The 16,203-nt window shown below is 36.1% G+C and overlaps 1 protein-coding gene across 2 annotated transcripts in view; it reads right to left on the bottom strand.

Annotated features, from left to right (window-relative positions):
- Positions 1–3,389: 3,389 nt before the first annotated feature.
- NALF1 (NALCN channel auxiliary factor 1) overlaps positions 3,390–16,203 on the bottom strand; it is a 660,281-nt gene continuing 647,467 nt past the window's right edge. The window contains exons 3-4 of one of the 2 annotated variants that reach the window (XM_066380575.1): positions 6,769–6,814; positions 4,925–5,025 (exon numbers count right to left, since the gene is read on the bottom strand). In XM_066380575.1, coding sequence (XP_066236672.1) covers positions 6,792–6,814 — 23 coding nt within the window. In that variant the 3' untranslated portion in view covers positions 4,925–5,025; positions 6,769–6,791. Of the gene's footprint in view, positions 5,026–6,768; positions 6,815–16,203 lie in introns of both variants that reach the window. The other variant, XM_066380574.1, reaches the window with a different exon arrangement.

Raw genomic sequence — 16,203 nt, 5'->3', positions numbered from 1 at the left:
CACCATAGCCAACTGTCCTTATGCCATATTCAATTTTTTTTTCAATGCACCATTAATTCTTGGAAGATGGACAATATTCTGATTATTTCAAAATTATTTCTTCATTAATAGAGACAGTTTGACAGTCTGTTTCTCATATCAACGATATAGTTTTTTTTTTTTTTTAGAGGGAGAGGAAGAAGAAGAGCGAGTGTGATTGAGAGAGAGAAACATTAATTTGTTATTCCATTTATTTATGTATTTATTGGTTAATTCTTGTATGTGTCCTGACCAGGGATCTAACCTGAAACCTTGGTGTAGCAGGATGATGCTCTATAGTTTTAAAATGGGCATTCTGCTCAAACTTTAGCAAAAAAATAGAAATAATTTATCATAATGTTACATGTGTATTGTTATGGACTGAATAATTTTATACTTAAAGTTTTTGTTTTTTTTGTATTTTTCTGAAGCTGGAAACGGGGAGGCAGTCAGACTCCACATGCACCCTACCGGGATTCACCCGGCAGGCCCACCAGGGGGCGATGCTCTGCCCATCTGGGATGTCGCTCTGTCGCGACCAGAGCCACTCTAGCGCCTGGGGCAGAGGCCAAGGAGCCATCCCCAGCGCCCGGGCCATCTTTTGCTCCAATGGAGCCTCGGCTGCGGGAGGGGAAGAGAGAGACAGAGAGGAAGGAGAGGGGGAGGGGTGGAGAAGCAGATGGGCGCCTCTCCTGTGTGCCCTGGCCGGGAATCAACCCCGGGACTTCTGCACGCCAGGCCGACGCTCTACCACTGAGCCAACCGGTCAAGGCCTACTTAAAGTTTTAGTTATAAACAATGTATCTACATCTATATCTATATCTATTCATTTGGTAGATGAATCTATGATGTGAAATCTACAGAAACCAAGGATCTACTGTAATTTTACTTATGTTATTTGACATTTGGTTTTGCAGCATCAATAGATTCCACACATTAGAATTTTTCTATTATAAAAGGAAAAAAACAATAATAATCTTGGAAAATCTGTTTCATAGATTTTTGAAAAAAATATTTTTTTAGTTTTCAGCTTGCTTTCAAAAATAATTGTTTTAATATCATAATTCATCACGCAGTATGCAATGATTATTGACTATGAGAAAAATAGAACAAGATGGTGGTTACAAAGGTGCTAGGTCTGGTTTTTTTTTCTGTCAGGATTAATATATGCACAATATCAAGCATGTTATCAAGGAGAAAAATGACTATAATAACCAGTGCGCATAAGGGCGATTTGCATTTTCAATGGCTGTTCCTTGACACTGTAAAGAAGTCATGGCCTATTTGGATCCTTTAGCTCAGTGGTCCCCAACCTTTTTTGGGTCACGGACCGGTTTAATGTCAGAAAATATTTTCACAGACCGACCTTTAGGGTGGGACAGATAAATGCACAAAATAAAATTATGTGACCGGTGTAAAAACTGTGGTATTTTTAAATATAATTGTCGAACTTACGAGACAAACGTCAAGAGTGAGTCTTAGACGGATGTAACGGAGGGAATCTGGTCACTTTTTAAAAATAAAACATTGTTCAGACTTAAATATAAATAAAACGGAAATTTGCAAACCAGTACCAAATGACCCACGGACCGGTACGGGTCCGCGGCCTGGGGTTTGGGGACCACTGCTTTAGCTGACCACAGGAAGAGCTGCTTTAGTTCAGTGTATCAGTGAGAATATAGGGGAGTGGTTACACACTAAGATCATTCTCACGTAAGAAGAATAAATGCACATGGCAAGAAAAAATCCTGCCGGATATACAGACTACTCCAATCCTGACTGACTTGTCAGAGAGAAGGATTTTATTTCCCTTTTCTTCCTTTGTCCATTCCTAGTTTATAGTTTATTTACAATTAATACTGCATTGTTTCTCCCAGCTCTTGAAACTGTCTTTTGGAGGGCTTACCTTCCATGTAAAGTATTGCTGGTTTTGCTTTCCCTCTTTCCTGCCATCCTCCCCAAACTAAAGTTAAACCATGGTAAGTGAAACCTTCCGATCCTTATATTGGAAAAGAACTTCGACCAGTTGCAAAAGGTATTAAGAGAGAACAAAACCCTTTTTGCTAAGAAATACTGTTTTTCATTGTTTTGCCCAGAGTCTTGTCATGAGTGGGTGGGTATCCGTAATGATGTGTCATCTTTCTGAAAGAATGGCAATGCCTCTGGCACTAACAGAAGCATAAGAAACAATTGAGAAAACAAACTGTGGAGTGGCCTTTGCACAGCAGAGGTAGATAAATGTCATAACAAACTTTATCTGGGCCATATCACTTAAAGTCATTAAGAGGTCAATGAAATAAGAGCTCACCTTCTAAATTCTTCCTCATAAGTCATCCCTCACCCCAACTCTCCATTTGTTGCGTCCTACCTTCCTTGCTTCCCAACTCCACTGAAATCTACATTCCACCACTAACTAGGCTTTCAAATATTTCATTTCTACAAGTGTTTAAAATTGCAACAGGTCACCCAATAAAGCATCAACCTGGAATGCTGGGGTTGCCAGTTCGAACCCTTGGGCTTGACAGGTCAAGGCACATACAAGAAGCAACTACTAAGAGTCCAGTCTTCCTGCTCCTGACGCCCACCCTTCTTTCTCTCTCTCCTCTCTCTAAAATTGGTAATGAAAATCTTAAAAATTTTTTCTTTCAAGAGGTCAAAACCCCACCCCCAGCCACTTCCCACCCTCTTGTGTTCCCAGAAATAGCACTATTATTTTGTAAAGTAAAACAACTGTCTTTGTATGTTTGTATTTGTGTGTGCATGTGTGAATATGTTTGCATTTGTATAAAAAGATTTTTAAAAAGGAACAAAAACTAGAGAATTTGCATTTTTGGTGTTGTTTTTCTTTTGTATTTGCGCAGACCATTTTAGGATTTTCAGTCTCAACAAAACACTATTGAAACAAAGAATCTAGTAAAATATTTGTGCATGTACTGCTAAACAATTCTAGCAATTTTATTAAGCAATACCTTTATTATTTTTGAATATTCTTAACAGACTGGAACAAAACATTTTTTTATTCAAAACAAAATATGCATACTGCACGCATGTCGCAGGGTTAAGTATGATGCAGAGATTAAAGTTTGTTTGAACAAAAACAAATGCCTGGGGGAATTTTATAGCTATAAAGTCAATAACTAAATTTTGTTCTCTAAGAGGACCTTTTCTATGGTTTTCCTTCGTCTCCCAGCTACACAGCAAACATATCTGAAGTGCACTTCCCGAGTGTAGTTAGAGAATAGGAAGGAATGTAAAGTGTATTTTTTTTAATTATTTGTTTTGTTTGTTTGTTTTTTTAAAAACAGCCCTTATTAACTCTTCCTTCCACTGATTCTACTGTAAACTCATAAAAGCCATTTTTTATAAAGCAAATTCATAGACACTCAGCAGGTGAAATGTTCCCACAAAAAGAAAAAAATACAAACAGCAATCAGATTTCTCCTTTTTTTCAACTATCTAGAGCATGTTAGAGTGATAGTTTTTGCACTTGAATGAAAATGGCTAACCTATTTTTTTTTTTAGAAAAGTTCTTCATTTTTGATAATGCAGAATTGCATACACTTGATACCTGGAATAATTGAAAACCATATGTTGGGGAAATACTGGAGTGAAACTGTGTATATTCTGTATGCCGCAGGTGTTTGAGTATCTCTTCTGACCCCTCCACAAGATAAAGGAGGAAAAAGAAGTCCAGATCTGTGTCCTCAGCCTCCTTGTTCCCATTACGAAGGCCAAAGCGGGCTCCTAGGTTACCGCACAGAACTGGAATCACACTGAAAGCCCACCTTTCCGGAAGGGCTTTCTGCCTTTTCTCATCTCGCTTCTAGGCTGCCCCTCAGAGCCAGCGGACCGGTGAGGAAGGACAGGGGGCCTTAGGAAATGGGAGCTGGAGCAACATAGTTCACGGTAGTTTTCTTTGCTTTTATTTTGTTTTCAACATAAAGAATGTGTTAAACTGTCTGATTCCACCTATGACGGGGAACACTCGTTTGTTCAGTTAAAGAGGAACCGCCTTGACTGTTTCGTTGCGGGTGTACGCAACAGCGGCTCGGAGGCCCACCGGAGCGTGTGGCCACACGGACAGAAGCGAGCGATGTTGTCTGCTTAGGGGACAGAAGAGGGCCAAGGGGGAGAGGCCGGGGAGGGCGTTGGTTCTCAAGGCAGGAGGGACAGTAAGGGATTTTTTTTTTATTTTTTGGTTATTTTTTGTCTTTTTTTTAAATGATTTTTTTGTTGTTGTTTTTTGCTATACCACGAGGTCATAGCAATCATTCCTCTAATAGAAACTGACAGGACATAGAGACAGAACTATCTGATGAACACACACAATGACTAGAAATATATATAGAGAGAGACAGTGAAAAGACTTAGTTTACCTCTGAGAAAGCATCCCCCAAAATAAATCCTGTATTAACAAGTGCAAAAAATAATAAACAAATCAACCAAACCAAAACCAAAGCAAATAAAACCTCCAAACATTAAAACACAGTGTATAAAATGGTGTGAGAAATTGAAGTCACTTGACAGCCTTTTAGTCAATAAAAAGCCGTGTTCGTGTCCTTGTTTGGATTCAGGCCCATCATTTTAAATGTTATCCTAAAGGCCTTGCAAGAAGTGGTTGGAGGGTAAAAGCACCCAGTCTCTGTTACATCGGACAGCAGTTGCAACAGCCACGGTGGGCCAGCGGCTGCTCTGGTGACACTTTGTCCTTGCGCCGTTACTCCTCGTTGGTCGAGCTTTCTTCCAGTGTGTGGATGCCTCCGAAGCTCAGCGCTGTGGTGTTCTGTGCTGCTGAGGCTGTGAGAACCGTATGTAAGAGAATCAGTACTAGAACACACAGTTTGAGTCTGCTGTTGCACAGTCTTGTTGCTGATGACACTGTGAGTGACGTCCTGTGACAGGAACCGCTGTGTTCCACCGCCCCTTTGGATGGGTTCTTTGATTGCTCTTGTCTCCTGACATCACAGCATTCTGGTTCATCATTGGTTAGAAAGGTCTCGTAGAGCCCTGCAGGATGAAGAAAGGGCACAGTTAAAAGGAAAGAAAGCGGTAGGAAGGAGCTCATAGCAGAGTGAAGTTGCTACTTTAGTGTTCTGAGGCACAAAATCTTACAAGCCACTCAACATTTTGTAAAGGAAAGGAAAGTCAAGACCGTCTGGATAGTCAGCCACTCTTTCAAACGAGTACTTTTAAGTTCCTCACTGTGTTCTTTATATATTCCTGGTGGTCATACCACGGAAGTTCTTAGGTGTGATGAATATAGAATACAAGATGTGATTAGGTCAAAATCAGAACCTGAGGTCCTGGATCAACTTGGCAACCAAAGACAAGCAACCATCCATTTTCTTTAACAGAAATGTGACTAATTAATGAAATGCAGAAAGTAACATCACTTAGTTATGCTAAATGAAATAACCAACCAATCAAAATATTGTAGCTATAAGAACCATGTTTCCTAATCACTCCCTCTTCTAAACCTCAACATGTCTTTTCCCCCCTGTCTTGGAGGGATATAGAATGGGCATAATTATCTATACATCCACTGGGTGACCATTTTCTTTTATTTTCTAAATATTTCTCTTATTCTTCCACTTGCCATTCTGTTGATGACTGCCTGAGGTGACCATTTGAGGCTTAAGTGAGATAAATATATAAATGTGTCTAATATCTTTTGCCTGGAGCACTAAAGGAGGGGTCTTCCTATTCTTGGTCCTATCCCCTTCTGACCCATCCTCCCTCTGGCATTGCCTTGTAGTGACTATGTCTTTCTCCTTCCTTTACTGTTATTCTTTCTCTTTTCTAGCCCTTTCTGGAGAGCCTCTTCTTTTTTACCCTTCTCTTTTCCCTTCTTCCTCTAAAATTACACATTGTTTTTATTTTAAAAATTTGTTTTATTTTAAACTGGTTATCTATTATCTTTCAACCTTGTTTCTTGCTATATTATACATCTATCATGTTTTCTATAGTTGGATAAGCCATTTTTTCCTCACATGACGACATTTTATCAAAAGTGTTAGAATGAAGTTTATACACAAATTTTATTATGTTACCCTCAAGCTTGAAAAATTGAAAAATAAGGATAGACTAATTGAAAGGATTAAATAAGATTTCACATGTAAAGGGCTTATTGCAGTGCCTGGCACAGAAATAAAACTTAAAATTTTGGTTACCGTTAATAGGAATAGCTATCGATAGTGTCTCATGACTCTACCTAAATAATAAAATCTAAGATATTTTTTCCTCGCTCTGCAGACTCACTGCTCACTGCTCCAGCAATCCTGAACTATATGGGCTCCTCTCAGAACACGTGCTACTTTCCGCCATGTCTCTACCACTCTCCAAGTTGCTTTTCTTTCCTGGAATATTCTCCATCAACTCATACACATATTATCATTGATCCTTCAAGTTCAGCTCACAGGAAATTCTTTGTGTGAATCTTACATTCACATACCTGGGCTCCTAGTTCATTTTGTGTAACTTCAATAGAGCAATTATTATTATTTCTTTTAATCAAAATTGCTCACTTTCTTACCAATTTCTTTACTCATCTGTCAATTTAAAAGCAAGAACTATATATTTTTTAGCTTTGTGTCCCCAATATGTAGCAGAATACTTGAACGAAACAGATACTTAAGAGCACTTATTACATGAATAAACTCTATATTCAGTTAATAAAAAAGAAGCTATTCAATAATATATTATATACTGCAATCTTCAGTTTGACCAAGATATCCTTATAATGATGCTTACAATATTCATTTCTTCTTAGGCACTCAAAGGTAAACTTCACCTTCGCCTAGGTAGAATATGGAAAAAAAACTGAATTAATGAGGTCTGCAGCTGTGACATTTTTATTGTATGATATTTTCTTTCATCACATAAGATAACTCACTGGTAGACAGATCATTTATTGAAGAGTAAGTTTTCCAAAATTATATTCTACAAAAAAGAAAGTTTACATTTAAGATTATAAGAACAGAAATCTAAAGTTCATTTAGATCCACATTTTAGAATGTTAATAGTCAGAAAATGTTTAACAATGAGAACCCAATTAGAAACTCTTCTAAGTTTGTTCACTAGCTCGCTGGCTGAATAACATCATTTTAGAAAGGGTAAGGCAGTGTATTCAGGTCCATATATGTATTCTTCTTCTTGACTGACAAAATAAATATTCCTTCTATTTCCCTTGTCCATCTTTATTTTTGTAAACAACCTGCTTTGTACTTTCCTTGAGTTTTCATTTTGCATATGAGGATAAAACATTCATTCCCCTGCTTCCTCCAATTCATATGATCCCCTCTATAACTCTGCCCCCATTCCATCCTGATAACGAGTTCAATATTCAGCGTTTCTTTATTAGGATATTGCAAAAACGCTTCTTAACTCAGCCAAGTAGTAAACGTTAGTGTTCCATTCCTAAACCACTTTGTTTTTTCCAGAGCTAATATCTTCAAGTTTATTACATACTTACTAAGTCTACCCCAAATACTTTACCAGTTATTTTGACTGAGTCGGGTGTAAAATCAGTTTTACCTTCCTAAAGAATTTTCTCCTGAAGTCATTTACCATCTGAACTGGTTGCTTTTATGTCTGGTGCATAGCTACCAGCCTGTAAACCCTACTGAAGCATCCTCTTGGGGATGCTTGCGGCCTCTCTCTTGTGGGTTTCCTGTCTTCTGTATCCCATGCCTCCTTTCTCATTTTCGTGAAACATGACATTTGGTACCTTCACAAGGAAAAGCTCATGGGAATACATTTCTGAGGTGCTGTTTGCCTAAAAATGTGTTTATTTTGCTGCATATTTGATTATTTGACTGAGTATGTGATTCTGGTTAAGAAATTCATACCCTTCAAATGTATTTGAGTTTCATTCTCATATCTAGTGGCTGGACCTCTGAGACCTGTTCTTTAATTTTCTAACCTCAACTCTCCTATTCATATCACTTTATTCCTCTGTTCTGTTTTCTAGAGGATTTGGTGAGCTCCATCATGTAATCATTTTACTGAGTTTTTCCTCTTTCTTTTTCTACCACATTTTAATTTCCAAGAGCCCTTTCATGTACCTTAAACATTAGGATTTATTTTTTAAAGTGCTCTCATTTCATAGTTGCAATATATTCTTTTATTGCAGTCAGATACTTGCAGCTCTTTTGTCATGTTTTATTTCCTCTCTGCATGGGCTCTGTTTATTCCAAATCACTTTTTCCTTTTCTGTTTGTCTTTTATTTGTTTCTTTGTTTATTTATTTTTACATGGGGAGCCTGCACATGCTTAACTGCCTGACTATATTAAAAACGTATTGAAATTAAGGCACCTGAGAAGGATTGTGAGCTATTAGCTACATGGTAGGATGACCTGCCTCAGCTGTTATGATGGAGAAATTTTTAAAATTGTTTCCTTTAGGTTGTTTGGATTAGCCAGAATATATCCAGTTTTTGTTCAGGAAGGTGATAATTTTCCTGAGAGCTAGCTAGGAGAAGGCACTGGGATGAGGGGCGTGTCAACCTTCCGTGTGTTTTCATTCATGTAATCCCCGTGCGGGTCCCCCTACCTTAACTACTCCCAGTGTCACCCAGCACAACAATGTTCTGCAGTCGTCTCTAAAAATACAGTTCTCTACCCACAAATATTTAAAGTTTTGTCTCTGGAGTGAAGAAGGGGAAACTGCTAGGTTGGTGAGAGGGGGTACAGCCTATGGTAATGTAACAGCTTTTTAGAGAGACATCCGCCAAGTCCTCCTTATTCTGTCACATCCTGCAAACATTTTATGCTGTCAGTTGCTATGTCTGAAGAGCATCTTGGAATTTACAGATCTACAGTCCATAAATCTGGTTGACTCTTGGTTTCTTCTCCGTTGTTTTTAGCCTTCAGCAACTTCTCTAGTATGCATCAATTTTCTTTCTAGTTTCTAAGAGGTATTTGGTTACTTTTTATCCATTCTTCTATCTTTTTGGATTTATGCCTCAAAACAATTTATTTTCTGTTGGGTCTGCCTAGAAAATGTTACTGCTCTTTTCTGTACATCATTCTGCTTTGCCTTCAACTCTGACAGATGTCTGTTTCTCTGGTTCCATACATTTTTTGAAGAATCAAGGACATACAGCCTGGTAAATTCAGCATTTCTTGCTGTATGTGACAGCTGGTGGGGGTGCATCACCTAAAGGTCCCCCAGGACACGGACCTTTGCACTTCATCTGGGAATGCTAGTGGCAGGTAGAACCTGCCTCATTGTCTCCCTGGAAACCACCCTTAGATGAGGAGAGCATACCTACCTAAAGTTTCTTGGCCCCGGGGCAGCTGCCTTGAATCAGGGCCAACCAGCCTCAGACCACTTGACTCTGCCAAATCCTACTTCCCTGACTCACTCACAAGCCTAGTTCCCAATGCCCCCTTCAGTAAACCATGTGCACACACATGTGCTTCCTCGGGAAGCTTACATACAGTGGCTAACTCTTCTTCCTCATTCAACGGAACTAGAAGAACATATTTCCAAATGAAAATAAGTGATTTCCTAATCCCATTGCAGAAAAAAATACAAGCAATTAGGGTTAGAAAAGAAGCAAATTTTCAGTTAATAAAATGTTCTGATGTATTTTGCTTACAAAATGTTCTATTTTCAATACAGTATATGAATCTTTACCTGCTATTTGATATTGGATAATAACAATCATAGCAATATTTGTTCAATGTTATGGTACCAACTTCATGGAGCTTTTCTAAAGATTAAATAATATACATAAACTGTTTAGAACACTGCTTGGCAGATAGTAAAATCTCACATTATATTAATTTTTCTTATTAGAAATTAGAAAGAAATTTCAAAAACATCTAATTAAAATTCTTTTTCTGTTTCCAATTGGTCTAACTCATTCACCGAAACACCTTATTTTTTACTGCTCAACACAGTTCTTCTAGCATGGTCATTATAAATGTTAGTTAAACACATAAAAGTCAAATATCCTCAGGAAATCGTTAAAATAAACACATGATACTATTTAAATATAATCCTTCATTATCTCAGCAATTTGCCTTTTACCATCTTCAGTCCAAAGATACATGAGACTAATTTTTTAAATATTTGAATTAGTAATATATATACTTTAACTTAATTTTTGAATGCAAAAGTTTAGAAAACAGTGAAGTAAAAAGAAGAAAATTCACTCCAAATCTAAATTTCTTAGAGTGAAAAAAGAAAAAAAAAGTTGGAATTTTTCCCCCATTTTTTAATTAATACAAATATATATATATACATACACACATACTATGTGCATGTAATATATAGATTTCAAATATACAATTTTATGTGAAATTGTACTTTACATTGTTATGCTTAATTTAATTTGATATTTTCCATTTTGCATATGTTACAAAGATTATACATAAAATATATGCAAATATATTTATATATATACAGTTGAAGATATATATCCACAGAATTTTAGAAATATATAGTTTTTATATTTATAAATATATATTTACTAATATAGACATATACAGTTACAGAATGTTAGAAACATATATATTATATATAGTTTTTAGGTTATAAACATATATATTTACTAATAATCACATATATATAGTTACAGAATTTTAGAAACACAGAATAGTTGATTGGAATTTGTAAAACTCCCTAGATATAATTTATTTAAATTAATTTTTATAATTTTACAATTTCTCTCATGACTTTTAATCTGTCAAGGTGATTTTGTGTCAATTTCAAGCATTCATATTTCTCTAAAAATAACCTGTTTTATTGAAAGTTTTACATTTATTAATGTGGAGTTGTACATAATATTGTCTCATTTTAAAACTTAATTTTTCTATATCATTATCCTCTTTGTTAATAGTCTATTTTTATCTTATTTTTTATCCTGGATAAGAATTGCAAGATTATTTTTCACTTTTATTTGCATTATTGAAGATATGGCTCTTTAAGATTTTGATACTTGCACTACTTGTTAACACATTGATTTTTAAATTTATATTAATTTTTCCATCTTTGTTTAATTTAATTTTATTCTTTTTCTAACTATATTGAATGAATGACACATTACTAATTTAAATTCATTTTCCCCTTAATAGGTAGAGCATTTATTGCTTCAAATTTCTATCTGAGAACAGGTTTGTCCAGTTCTCTTATGTTCCGTATACACTGATTTAACATATTCTGCAATTGTAATTAATATTCTTTTATAATTAAATGATTTAAAGTGTTTTATTGCTTTATTTTTCTTTAAATTCAATTGTTTGACACTTTAGAAAATACTTTGTCACTAATTCAAATTTTATTTATATTAAGTTCAAGAATATGTCCTTTCAAAAGTTGATTTTTCTCCAATAGTTTTTTATTTAATATAAAATTATATATAATACAACGTTTGCAAATGTTAACATTGGATAACAATACTTAGTCTCTATGTCTATAATTTTGCTTATTAAGAATGTCATTGAGAAATGCGTCTCCAGTGTTTTTAATGATTTTGTTTTATATATTTGGCTGTTATGTCAGTAGGTTCAGGAAATTAATAAATCTACTTATTTTTCACTGAACATTTACTGTTAATCAAGAAAATATGACACTCTTTGTTCTTTTTTTTTTTTTTTTTGTATTTTTCTGAAGCTGGAAAAGGGGAGAGACAGTCAGACAGACTCCCGCATACGCCCGACCGGGATCCACCCAGCACGCCCACCAGGGGGCGATGCTCTGCCCCTCTGGGGCATCGCTCTGCCTCGACCAGAGCCACTCTAGCGCCTGGGGCAGAGGCCAAGGAGCCATCCCCAGCACCCGGGCCATCTTTGCTCCAATGGAGCCTTCGCTGCGGGAGGGGAAGAGAGAGACAGAGAGGAAGGAGGGGGTGGGGGTGGAGAAGCAAATGGGCGCTTCTCCTATGTGCCCTGGCCGGGAATTGAACCAGGTCCCCCGAACACCAGGCCGACGCTCTACCCTGAGCCAACCGGCCAGGGCCGACACTCTTTGTTCTTAAAAAGTATTTGTTTCTTTGTCTGTTTTTTGCTTTTGCTGATGTTTTGTTGTCATTTTTGTTCCTGTTGTGGTTTTGAATATATTTTTGTTTGGTATTGATGTAATTTCTATACATATTAGCACATTTGTCTGTTATATCATTGTCCATTGTTTTAATTTTTATTTTCTCTTCATTTTACACTTTTCTCTCTATTGTGTTCTACACCTAAGAGTTTCACAATGATTGAAATAGAGAGTTTAATCAATTTTCATTTATTTCAGATCCGTAGTGCTTGGTTTTCCTTTTATCTGATAATATTTTCAAACATTTAAAAATGTTGGCCCTGGCCGGTTGGCTCAGTGGTAGAGTGTTGGCCTGGCGTGCGGGAGTCCTGGGTTCTATTCCTGGCCAGGGCACACAGGAGAAGCGCCCATCTGCTTCTCCACCCCTCCCCCTCTCCTTCCTCTCTGTCTCTCTCTTCCCCTCCCGCAGCCAAGGCTCCACTGGAGAAAAATTGGCCCGGGCACTGCCGTCAGCTTCATGGCCTCTGCCTCAGACGCTAGAATGGTTCTGGTTACAACACAGCAATGCCCCAGATGGGCAGAGTATTGCCCCCTGGTGGGTGTGCCGGGTGGATCCCAGTCGGGCGCATGCGGGAGTCTGTCTGACTGCCTCCCCGTTTCCAACTTCAGAAAAATAAAATAAAATAAATAAATAAATAAATAAAATAATTTTAAAATGTTTCAGCATTCCCTTTGTATTCTATCATATGCTGAATGAGCATATTTAAATGCAGTTTTAAATAATTTGTTAAATGCATGCTGTTATTAATTCTACTAGAACTTATCTTTTTAAAAATCACACACATTTGAACCTATATTTATCTAATTATCAGGGTTATTGATAAAGAAATTAAAATTGTACTTCCTTCAGCTTCTTATGCCACAACTCTTTGGGCTATAATCAGTTTTACATTACTTATTGTAAAATTATTACCATTTTATATCTTCCATCCTAGAAGTTACTGAAAATATTTGAATATAACTTTACATCAGTCTCATGCAATGATTATTTTGTTGCAGTGAACAAAAACCCACTGGAAATAAGTTATATATACATATAAATAAAAAACAGGTCTTTACCTGTTTTTATTAGATATATTAGAAAACTTCAAGCCTATTTACTGAAATAGAAGACTGAGAGCATGCCGAGCAGTATAAAGAACAAAATTATGGAATAACATGACCATCAGAATTGAGTGTGCTCTTCGCTGGGTAGCAATAAAACACTGAAATTAATGTTTCCTGCTGCACACCGTCTCCCATCCCTGGCAGGCACCCTCTGCTGCTTCTTCATGTATATGGACATACATGGCTTCATCATTTTGTTCTCTTGATCAAGATTGTTGGGTTCCAATGACATTCTGGGGAGGCAAATCTATTAACTTGTTTTTCTTCTCCAAAGAGCTACACCAGAGAGAGATTCCCATATAAAAGAAAAAGCTGCAAATGTTTCTCTTTGAGGAAAATTGTGAGCTCAGTGTATTTCTTCCTGGTCAAAGGTGATATTTTCCCCTTGGGAGTGTGTAGGATATTTCTTCCACTTTCAAAATTTCAGAATGTTTGCAATTTGATCTTATTTCCTTAATTTTGCCTGAATGAGAAGGACCACTTTTATCTGACAGTGAGTGTCCTCAAACTTGGGAAAGACATCGCCTATTATGTACATCTTTGATTGCTTCTTTCTTCAGTTTCATATTTTCTATGTTTTCAATTTATCACATCCCTTGTCATTATTTTTATATTCTTAGTCTCCACCTTAAACTTTAAGCATATTCTCCACTTTGCCTTTTCCAATTCCACTATGGTTGACACTGTACATGAATAAAAAATTGCAATTCTTTCTTGCCTTGCAATATTTTATTTTTTAACTCTAAATCTGTTATGCCTTCCTGCTTCTCAGTTAAATATCTGTTCACTCTTCTCTCCTTGTTTTATATGGTCTACATGTCCTTGAATTTTATTGAGAGTGGATGCTGATAAAGTTACCCTTGTAATAATAACTTTTCTCAAATATATGCCGTTCTACCTCTCAAACTCTGTCTTCCTTCTTTCAAGAACAGTATATTTTATTAAGTTTTATATTTAATTTTATGAGTGTCTGTGCTTTTATAAGACTGAACTTGTTTTACAATAGGACAGAGCTCAGTCATGGGGTCGAGAATGAAACACCAGGTACCTGAAGACAGTCCTTTAGTTTTGCTCCGATAAAAATCTGACCACTACCTATCATCCTCTTATGCATGAGTCCCAAAACACTTTTCTTGTGACTTGGTGAAAGAAACCTATTTCCAGTGACAACACTAGTACCATAGAAAGGACCTTATTTGGAAATAGAGACTTAAATTTAGGTCATTATGAGGGCCATAATCTATTATGACCCTTTGGTGGCTTTTGTTTTTGCTTTTTGTTGGCATGTTTTCACATTGGGAGTGATTACCTTTGTAACACTAAACAGTATGTTCATGCATCTATTTCTTATTTCAGTGATTTTAGATCATAGTTAATTATTCTCAAAGCTAAGAATTTCATGTCACTATAATTCTCTCTTACCCTATTAACCCCCAAATTTGACCAGTAATTGCTTTTGTTAAGGAAAAATGTATCTTCAGGGATCAAAACTGCACCCTCCCAACTCTTCTTCAGTCAGTACCTGATGAACTGTACTTAACTTTTAAGTTGACCAAACAGGAGCAACAGTTGACCAAAATGGAGGCAGGAATCGAGACAGAAGAATACTACAAGCCCAGGCTGGAGATCTGGTAACCAGCATCAACAGAAACTGCCAGAAGGAGGCAGCAGAGTATAAAACTAACCCTCTCACCTAGCTGGGTGCTGACTCCCTTATCGGATTCAGTCAACTTGCACCCAGGTGTTTGCAATAAATCCTCTTTTCCACAGTTGGCCTCTGTCTGGTAAATGAGACTCTTGCCATGTCCTAGGACCTTTCAGCTTTATTCTAAAACTGCAGTTTCATTTTTCTGTGTTTTTGTTTTATACATTAATTTTGAAAATTGAAGTAAAAAAAAAAATTCTTAGAATTAATTTAATTCCATTTAATTACAATATTCAAAGTATTTTAAATACAAAGGTAAGCAAAAGTGAGTTTATAGTTTTTCTTATGGAAAATAATACAACGATTAATAAAAAAATACAAGAATAAATTCTGTTTCTCAGACTCAAAACTGTACAGTTTGCCCATCCCTTTATTAGACAAAATAGATTACCAGTTTTCATACTTTATCAACTAATAAAATTTATGAAAATTTTAACTTTGTATTTGAGTTGCAATTCTCTTGCATATTTTTGAAGTTCTAGTTGTATTTATTTTTCATGTAATCAAGAAAAATATTATACCTTCATCTTTATATCACAGACTCATCCAGTTTTATAATACCAATTTCAATGTTGTAATATGAACAGATTGCTTTTGTTGCATAGATATTAGTTTATTATTACTATACTACCAACAGGAGATTCTATATCTTTCTTCTGTTATTTTTTTTTTTTTTGTTCTAACACAGTAAACTTTAATTTTTCAGATGGGATATATGGAAGGTAAACTTTCGTGAGTATGTATATTTAATTTTAACAAACTTAATTCTTTTTAAAAGATATTTTACCTGGTGCTATATATATTTTACCTGGTGAATATAGCATCTATATTCATAATCATTTTCTTTTCTGATAAGCTTGGCAACATTATTTATTGTATCTTAATGTCCAATGTTGTATGTAAAATTTTTATTATATTTGTTTCTTATTGATATTATAACAAATTACCATAAAATTGGCAGCTTAAAATAATACTCAATTATTTAATTACAGTTCTGTAAGTCAGAAGTTAGAAAGCTTGAGCAGTTTCTCTGCTCTGTGTTCACAAGTCCAAAATCAAGATGTTGGCAGGGTTGAATTTTTTTCTAGAGCTTATAAGGAAGAATTCACTTTAAAGCTCATTCACTCTGTTGGCAGAATTTGGTTCTCCATGTGTGTGGGACTGAGGTTCCAATTTCCTTGCATGCTGTTGGGTGAGGTTTTTCTTTGCTTCTAGAGCTCGCTTGTCCCCACTCCTTGGCTTATGCCCCTTTTCCCATCTTCAAAGCCAGCACATAGATCTTTCTCATTCTTCCAGTCTCTCTGACCTTTCCTTCTGTCATATCTTT

Source organism: Saccopteryx leptura, chromosome 4 (genome assembly GCF_036850995.1).
Source record: "Saccopteryx leptura isolate mSacLep1 chromosome 4, mSacLep1_pri_phased_curated, whole genome shotgun sequence".
NCBI lineage: Eukaryota > Metazoa > Chordata > Mammalia > Chiroptera > Emballonuridae > Saccopteryx > Saccopteryx leptura.
Note: the sequence above shows the minus strand (reverse complement) of the source record. Positions and strands in the feature narration are given on the sequence as shown.